The following is a 9,335-nucleotide window of genomic DNA, read 5'->3' as shown; positions in this document are numbered from 1 at the left end:
CAGCCAGCCTCCCACTGGAGTTCCTGGCTTTCTAGTCCTTGAAGATGTTGGTTCTTGCCATGCCATAAAATATTCTGTGACTTTTTAATGGTACTTGAAGATACACTGGGTGGGACCCAGTCACCAGTGTTTTTAAATGCCCCATGTGACTGCAGCGAGTGACCAAGGTTGGGAATTGCTTTACTCATGGCCTCTTTATGACTCGGCTGCAGAGGTTTGTGCGTGAGACACCTGCGAAATCAAATGTGCAAAGTTTCTATATTCCTATGTGCGATTTTCGGTGGAGAAGGTCCGTGGCTTATTTTAGATTCCCACAAGTATTTACAATTATTATTTTTTTAAAAGCCTAAAAAACCACATCTCTAATAATACACATTTTCCCCAAGGAACCATGTTTAGTGGTCTCTGTTACCACAACAGGACGTACCAGTATCTGTAACATCTTTGTTCCTTACTGGGATGCAAAGTAGAGATGTGAATCCCTGTCTCAGGAATAGGAGAAGGAAGGCCATTCCCCTCGGTCGATCCCTCACCTCCTCCTTGCAGTGAGCAATCCAGACAGCTGGGGAACTGGCGGCAAGAGCACCTCCTGGGCACGTCTGCCCCGCCGCCCAGTGCCCATGTTGGCCACGGCCAGGTAAAGCCACATACGACTGTCATGGCCCAGGCCCTCTCCAAAGTCTCTCAACAGCCTTCTGTCGACCTTTATTTCTATGCTGCTACTTATGCACTTTTTCCCTCCACCTTAGGAGGCACTTACCCAACACCAAGGAAGGAAATAAACAGGTTCTCTTTGAATGATTTTCCACTGCTTCAAGTTCCTGCTCTCTCTTTGTAAGCTCTAGTTGGAAGCAGCATATAGTCTAAGGGGTCGACAAACACCATAACAATTAAAGACTTTTGTCCCTGCCAGCAAATAGTAGAGGAGGGCAATGATCAGATCTTTATAAAAGCATTTTCAACTACTAAGTGAAAAAATAAATGATTGTATTAGGATATACCATTCGATAGCACAGTGAATTAATGAATCAAAGTATGGCGTGTCTATAGCTGCTGATGTCACAAAAAGAGGGAAATCAGGTAAGATGTGGCTTCTGATGAAAGAACACCACAGCCCCGGTGCTCCTGCCAAAGGGATGACGCCTAATCAGGCCTCTGAATCCACCTGCTAAGTGTCAGGAACTAGAGAGGACGGGGAACACGTTTAACCTCGCCAGTCGTGTGCAATCAGCAAGATCCAAACTCAGGTACACTCTACAGATCAAATTCCTAGGTTCTTCAGTAGTTTAATCATAAAGAAAAACAAAGGGATTGAGGGAGGGGGAGCTTATAAGAGATTATAAGGGACTAAAATCAAGACAAGTCTCAGAGAAATGTGGAAGTTTACCCCGCAGTAACTTTATAAGTGTGCTGCACACTTGTAAAGCTATAAGGAAGAGCAAGATGTCCCAATTAGAACACTCAGTTACTCTGGGGGCAAAGGAGAAGGTCGAGATGACACAGGGCATGTGGTGGGGTTTTTGGGGTGTCTGGCAAAGTTTCTACCTAAGTGGTAGTTACAGGGTGTTCACCTTATACTAACTCATCACATCATTAATAATAATAATGTTTCAGGGACGTTTAAAGTTCAAGTTAAAGGCGACTCTTTTCCTTTTTTATTCAGTCTCTGTGGCGATCATCAGAAATTGCCAGTGCTGACTGTCTTGTAGGTCGTCACGGCGGGGTATTGGGAAAAGTTTTCAATTAGCAATAATCGCGCCTCAGATAAACCTCATTGGCTACGATACTGCCACTGTGCAAAGCTTAAAGGCAAATCTTTGAATATTATATGTGCTACTGGAGGTATACAAGTTATATTTTTCATGAGAATGACCATTGTTTAATACATGATTTCCAGTGACTTCAGGATTTGAGTTGAACAAATCTTGTTTCAGACTCTGAAAGGTGGGATATCACTGTTATTCTATCAATATATTTTTTGACGGATATTTATTCAACCTCATCTGTGTTCAGGACATTTTTGCGCTGAGCGCTGTATCAACCTTGTATTGGAAACATCCTTCAGTGACAGTGAAAATCTTTCCATATTTGTGATGCGACTGCCCTCTAGTGGTTATTGTAAATCAGGCTCATGAGTGAGCTTAATGCTTAAGATAAAAAAACTTTATTGATATCATAAATCATTGGATTTGGGGATGACAGATATATTGAAAGTTTATTTTGCTTAGCAGTCTGTGAAGAATGTCTTATTAAGGAATAAAACACAAGTTCCAGTCAACCTCACTGCATTTAATAAAGATCTCCAGAGTAATATATGATTATTACTTAATCTTTTCATTTTCCTTGGTTCTGAAACACAAGTTATATCTTATCCCAAATCAAAAGTGATACATTCTCCTTATATTAAAAGAGAAAAAATGATTCATGGGATATGTTCTATTAATCATATAAATGGAATACACCAATAAAAAGTTAAACCTTGATGAGGTGATAAGGGAAGAACGAGAAAGGAATGGCATGTACGGGGGAGGGGGGGGAAGACTGCGTCAAAGATCTGTGTAAGTGATTCCATTTCTTTAAAGTTATAAACATATTAAAGAAGTTAAGGAAACAAGCATAGAGTTAGAACTGCATCCACTGACTTGTGAGATGGTCATGATAATTAAGTAACAAAGGCAAGTTCAAGAGTCACAGGAATACTGTGATTCCACTCTGGAAAAAAAGCGATTGCAGACCTCTGTCTAAGTGTGTGAATGCTTGCATGTCTAAATTTGAGCAAGAGAAAGATGCGGAAGAATTCAAAGCTGGCTTTGGCTTTGAGGGAGGGCAAAAGAAAGGGGAGCAGGGAAATGATGCATTTTTGTATTGTTCTTATTGTTTTGAGAAACCTGCATTTTTTGAATCGTATAGTCCAAAACTATTAGGACTTGATGGTTTATAACCACAGACATTTTTCTCCCAGTTCTGGAGGCTGAAAGTCCAAGATGAGGGTGGCAGCAGGTGGCAGCAGGTGGCAGCATGCTTAGCTTCTGCTGAGGACCCTCTTGTGGGTTGCAGATGGCTGTGTTCTCACCTGGTGGAAAGACAGCAGGAGAGATCTCTGGGCTCCCTTTGATAAGGGCACTAATCCCATTGGAGCAGGCTGCCCTTTCATGACCTAAATACCTCCCAAAGGTCCTACTTCCTAATACTACCACATTGGGGGTTAGGACCTCTACATAGGAATTTTGGGGGAACACATTTAGTCCATAATACTCCTCTCGCAGATCAAGGAAATAATAAACTGAACCAATCCACTCTTCTTTGTACCCTGACTCATCCTCAATATTATACCAACTTTACAACATTGTGTCTTTCTGGGGAAACTGAGAATCATATTACATTTTGTCCATAATGATTTTTATCTGGCCACTGTCAGGCATATAAGTATCTGTGAAGCCCTCAGAGTCTTAAATTATTAAATAGTCCTGGAGCTGTTTTAATGTGTTGCGCAAGTCCTTATGGCTATCTTTGTACATGGATACCACTTCTTAGCCAAATAATGAATTTTAAGTTGAATAATCACTCTTTTTTTTTTTTTTTTACAGTTTTTGGCCAGGGCTGAGTTTGAACCTACCACCTCCGGCATATGGGGCCAGTGTCCTACTCCTTTGAGCCACAGGCATGGCCCATGAATAATCACTCTTAATAATGCATGAGGTCTTGGGTCTGTCTGGCTAATTTTACTGAAATGCTTGCAGGATGACCTCTGTCAGCCCAGGGAATGTGGCACATCTACTACAGACAGAGAGAGACCAGGGAGGCTCTCCACCCCCAAACCTGCCCAGACCCCCTTTGTTCTCTGAAGGCTTCCTGAGTCTCTCTTACTCCATGTTGTCCCTTCAGGCTCCTAGCAGTTTATTCACCTCTGCTGTCTTAGCAGGTTTAGGCTGCAACAAGGAAACACCATCCATAGACTGGATGGTTTAACAACACACATTTATTTCTCACAGTGCTGAAGGCTGGATCCACCATCAAGGTGTCGGTAAATGCACAAGGCCTGGGGTCTGGTGCCCTCCTGCTTCCTGGTTTGCAGACAGCGCCCTCTAGCTGTACCCTGGCCTGACAGCAAGAGCTTTAGTTTCTTCCTCATAGAAGGACACTAATTCCGTCACCTGGTTCCACCCTCATCTAGACCTCAAGGAGACCTAATTACCTCCCAAAGACCTAACCTCAAAATACCATCGTCGTAGAGACTGGGGTTTCAACATATGCACTGGGGGAGGGGACCACAAATGTTCAGTCCACGACAAACTCCATCCTAACCTGTTCACATTCTGATACGGCCACCAGCACACGAGTCTTTGTACCTATGGGGACTGCAGAGTTCCTCAATGGCAGGGACTGTATTTTTCCTTATTTTGTGCTTGGAGTGCCTGGGGTACATAGTTCCAGATATATTTTTCTCCGTTTTGTCCTCACTTCCTTCTGGCATCATGTGGGGTGCAGACTTTGAGATCGAGATTAAAGTCTCAATTTCCCAAAGTCTCAGAACTGTGTGAGGGAGGCAGGTTAAGTATAATGAACAAAGAATACAGCAGGATGCAACCAGCCTAGGACAGGACTGTGCCTAAGGGGTCATAGCCGCAGGAAGAGACTCATTCTGGGAGTAGTAATGGGAAGAGCAGCTGGCCAGAATCCTTTTCCAGAAGAGGTATTTGTGCTGAGTCTTCCAGGCCCAGGAGAAGTTCACTTGGCAGGAAGGGTGGGAAGGAATCATTCAAGGCAGTACGTGCTGTCTGCGCCTGGCAGCTAAGCTTGTGACCACATTTGACAAAATTTATTACACTCGTGTTAAGAAAAGGAGGAGGTAAGATGAAGACAGGCAATTCTTAGAATACCTGGTATCACAAGGTGATCGAATTCATCGCAGTAGAGATACTGTCGATGGGGTAGTTACAGGTAGTGAGCTTGGAGAACTAGGCTGTGTTTGAAGTGAGAAACAGCCTTGAATTCCAGGCTAAGGGGTTTGGATTTTATCTCATAGGCAAGAAATATCCAATACATTTCAGCATCTTCTTGCCTTGAAATCTTGTAGCTTTGTATTTAAATCTGTTGATCAACAATAAAACATAGTCAGAAGTTATCTAATTACCTATTTAATGAAACTCATATTTTTTTATTTATTATTTTTGTTTGTTTATTTTTGAGACAGAGTCTCGCTCTGTCAACCTGGGTAGAGCGCCGTGACATCATCATAGCTCACAACAAACTCAGGCTCTTGGGCTCAAGTGATACTCTTGTCTCAGCCTCCCAAGTAGCTGGGAGTACAGGCACCTGCCTTGACACCTGGCTCGTTTTTCTAGTTTTAATAGAGACTCACTCAGGCCGGTCTCAAACTCATGAGCTCAAGCAATCTACCCGACTTGGCCTCCCAGAGTCCAAGGATTACAGGTAGGGGAGCCGCCGCACCCTGCCAAAACTCATACCTTTTAATGGCTATGAAGATGATGGGGCTAGACTATTTTAGATGTATTAAATAAATCAGAAAAAGAAGATGAATTGCAGCAAATGAAAGGAATGATGAAAGAGTCATTTAAAGATAAGTTGAGCCAGGAGAGAGACAGGAAAGGACTTTCTAAAGCACAGTGTTGGGTCTTGTGTGGGCACCTGCGTGTACAGTTTGCTATGGCTCCCCTTACAAAATACTTATTTTTTGATATCCACAAAAAAAAATGTTGTATACTAGTCTTAGCTACTCTAAAGAGAGTAAAGTAAACTTCAAGTTTATAAAGTTTAAGCAAGTTGTCTTGACATGTGAAATCTTTAAAAATACATGTCTGTATGTGTGTTTTTTATCAGGTCGGTGCGAACCCATTACACTGGAGCTCTGCATGAATCTGCCCTACAACTATACGAGTTACCCGAATCACCTCGGACACAGGACTCAGAAGGAAGCCTCCATCAGCTGGGAGTCTTCTCTTTTCCCCGCCCTTGTTCAAACCAACTGTTACAAATACCTCATGTTCTTTGCTTGCACCATTTTGGTACCAAAGTGTGATGTGAACACAGGCCAACGTATCCCCCCTTGCAGGTAATATGATGGGGTCTCCACCAAGCTTCCTTATTTTGCCTCCGAGGGAACACAAGGAAAGAAGATGTAGTTGGGTTTAGACAAAGTAAGTTTGGCCAAGGAACTCTGTGGTTAATAACTGATGAAAGGTAAAGAAGTTGTAAAATTAACATTTGAGTCAGAATTCATTACCGGAGAATCAGACAAGGGGGATGTGAACTGCTTTTGATGGTAGTTTGTGTGTTTTAATGACATAAACCATATACATTTCATTTTGGTGGATCAAGAAGCATTTTTGAAAAATATGAGTGGCAGAAGAAGGGGTGTATCTGTCTCTTTTGTCGATGTGTTTAAAATGCTGCATTCTGATCACATCCACAAGGCAGAGTTCTCAACAGGGGGACATAACCCCATTCTCCCAGGTTGGATGGGAATGGGCATTTTTGACATTTCTCTGCCTGTTTGAATGAAGTAAGGCACAGTATTTCAAGAGTGTGGCTGGAGATTTGGATATGAGGGATATCCCTAGAATCAAGAGAATTGTTCTGTAGTCCATGTTCAAGTTCATGTCCTAGCTCTTAACTGCTGGGTACCTTTGCTGGTACACAAATTCCAGAGTCTCTCTCAGCCTCTAATCCTTTACTTATAAAATAAGGATGATAAAGGTTGTTGGGTTGGGTCGTTGTGAGATTCAGCGGATGTATATCAATGTGAAAGCACGTCCAGTTAATTGTCAGCCCTGCACAGATACTCGCTGTGATGATAGCACAGGAACGCAGTGGCTTGGTGGCAGTTCTGTCCTTCCTTGGCCGTGTGTTAAGAATATGGTCAGAGGTGACAGTCACAGAAGCTTTGTACTGTCTGCAGTGCTGTTTCCCTCCAGGGGTGAGTGCACAGATACGCTGGTCTAAAGGTGAGTGGTAACTATAGAAACCATATGTTGGGATCAGGAGTCACTGAGAGCTTTAATAAAAACCCATAATGTCAATATCATGGACAGAAAAGAGAACAATAAATTTTATGCTGAATAGCCGGTGGATGACAGAGTAAGGGCTTCTATAGAGTCAGGACAGAACACAATAAGATTTCAAAATGCCCTGGTGAGGCGATGGCATCATACAAATAAAACTTAATATTACTTGTGCAAAAACGATTCTGGAAATTTCTGTTAAATAATTTTTAATATATCTTAATAAAGCCTCTACCCACTTATATTAAAAAATTATTTCCAAATCTTATTCCACTTTTGCTGAGCAAGGTCAATGATAGCAAATATCTTTTAATGGTACTGAAATTTCTGTATTTGATTGTTTTCTATGTAATATGTAATTAAAATTTCCCTGATGCAGCCATTTCTATTATAAATGTAAATTTATATCCAGATATAATTTATAATTTCAGGGTTTAAGTTTCATATTAAAATGCCTAAGGTTAGAATGCTCCTAAAATATTATTCAGTCAACATGTCGGTGAACTGGTTTTAGACACTTCAGTTCTTTTTCTTAGGTTTGCCCACACGCCTTTCATTTTCAGCGGCTATCGCTGTGAATTTTATATTTTGGTGTTTGTTTGTAAGAAATTGGTTTCTTTTATGCAGGAATGATGAGCTAATAAGTTCATAAAGCAATAGATAGTGGCTTTAGCAAAGTCTGTTTATTAATCTTAACATTTAATTTTGTGTCTGAAAAACCTAACGCCCCATGATGTGAGAAATACCTGAGGACTGTGATGCTGTGGAGCTCAAAGAAGCAGCTTTTGAGCTCCGGGCATGTGGGCAGGGCTGCTTCTAGGGGCAGACACTGCACAAATGGTAAGAACACTGCTCACTGGAGCTATGCTGATGGATATTGTAATTATTTCCATTTTACAGTAAAAATAGGAAGTGATAGAGTCGGGCCTTATATGGTCTTCCAATAAATAAGGTGTCATCTGGGTAATTTGAAATAGCAGCCACGAGTGAGTTATAAACCTGCAACAAGACGAGTTGGCCAACAGTTAACAAACACTGCTCAACTTCCAGTTTTTTGAACCTGATATGAGAATGCCCTGGCTTTATCTTTGCTCCAAGTTCCCAGGCTAAACTAGCACTGAGTCACACTTTGCTTTGTCCATAAACCTAAGCCGCATTTCTGATGGCTAATCTTTCTCTGCCAGTTCCCGGTCAGAACGGAGCTGACCTTCCTGTTCCATTGGATCTTAAAAATGAGAACTGAAATTTGAGAGTTGAGATATATGAATGTATTTAGAAGGAAACATGAACTTGGCCTAAGAACAAACTGCAGCTGTATCCACTTCTTTTTTCTTTTAATTGTGTAACTAATCCCTTAGTAATACCAGGTCTACTGGGGCAAACCATGTCTTTCTTCCATAGGCAGTAGAGAGATCTTCCGAGAGGTGTACTGACGCCTGAATTGCAAACTCTTCTGGCCATAAATGAGTTGGCACATAAACTCCTAGCACCCTGCTTAGTATATCTTTTCTGTAAAACAGCAAACTTCGTGTTAGCCCACTTGAGCTCAGCATAGATAGATCTGTGAGAAGTCCCTTTTCAACTTTGTTGAAAAGCTGGAGTAGGAGGGGCCGTGCCGGAGGTAAGCAGCGTGGCACACGAGATGACCAGAGGGAGAGACCCGTGAGGACGAGGGTGACATCGGCTCCATGAGGGCGTCCCTGCTTGGAATGAAAGGTTGGAAAATGTGTCTCCTTTCTTCTGAAAGGCAGAAGAAAGGATTAGAAAGGTATAATGAAGAAAGGATCTGTGTCCTAGAAGCATCTCTACCTCGGTTTCTGCAGTAAAGTTCCTTTTGGTGAAAGTGTGTTGCCAGGATGCACTCTCTTTGCGGAGATATTACTCATTTTGGCTTCCTAAATCCTTACGTTACTTATGTGCTTCTCCATGTATTTGTAGCCATCCGCTCTGGACACGCAGGTTGTATACACACACAAATCCTCATAGCCATACATGCTCTGGACACGTAGGTTGTATACACACACAGATCCTCATAGCCATATGCTCTGGACACGCAGGTTGTATACACACACAGATCCTCGTAGCCATATGCTCTGGACACGCAGGTTGTATGCACACACAAATCCCCGTAGCCGTACGCTCTGGACACGCAGGTTGTATGCACACACAAATCCCCGTAGCCATACGCTCTGGACACGCAGGTTGTGTACACACACAAATCCTCGTAGCCGTACGCTCTGGACACGCAGGTTGTATACACACACAGATCCTCGTAGCCGTACGCTCTGGACACGCAGGTTGTATACACACACA

General features: G+C 42.3%; 1 protein-coding gene, 1 long non-coding RNA gene and 1 other non-coding gene across 5 annotated transcripts in view; 2 read left to right on the top strand and 1 right to left on the bottom strand.

Moving 5' to 3' along the window:
- CORIN (corin, serine peptidase) overlaps nucleotides 1–9,335 on the top strand; it is a 257,752-nt gene that overhangs the window by 188,231 nt on the left and 60,186 nt on the right. For both annotated transcript variants that reach the window (XM_012808096.2, XM_012808095.2), the window contains exon 11: nucleotides 5,842–6,073. In XM_012808096.2, the coding sequence (XP_012663550.1) occupies nucleotides 5,842–6,073 (232 nt within the window). The remainder of the gene's footprint in view (nucleotides 1–5,841; nucleotides 6,074–9,335) is intronic.
- LOC111726855 lies at nucleotides 1,664–1,804 on the bottom strand. The gene has a single exon (XR_002774536.1). It is a non-coding gene; the product is annotated as a U4 spliceosomal RNA (small nuclear RNA).
- The window catches only part of LOC111726850, a 4,229-nt gene continuing 973 nt past the window's right edge, over nucleotides 6,080–9,335 (top strand). For both annotated transcript variants that reach the window (XR_002774535.1, XR_002774534.1), the window contains exon 1: nucleotides 6,080–9,319. This is a non-coding gene — a long non-coding RNA (uncharacterized LOC111726850). The remainder of the gene's footprint in view (nucleotides 9,320–9,335) is intronic.

The sequence above is a fragment of the Otolemur garnettii genome, unplaced genomic scaffold, assembly GCF_000181295.1.
Source record: "Otolemur garnettii isolate 467f Iridium unplaced genomic scaffold, OtoGar3 scaffold00083, whole genome shotgun sequence".
Taxonomy (NCBI): Eukaryota; Metazoa; Chordata; class Mammalia; order Primates; family Galagidae; genus Otolemur; species Otolemur garnettii.
This window is presented reverse-complemented; position numbering and strand designations above follow the sequence as displayed.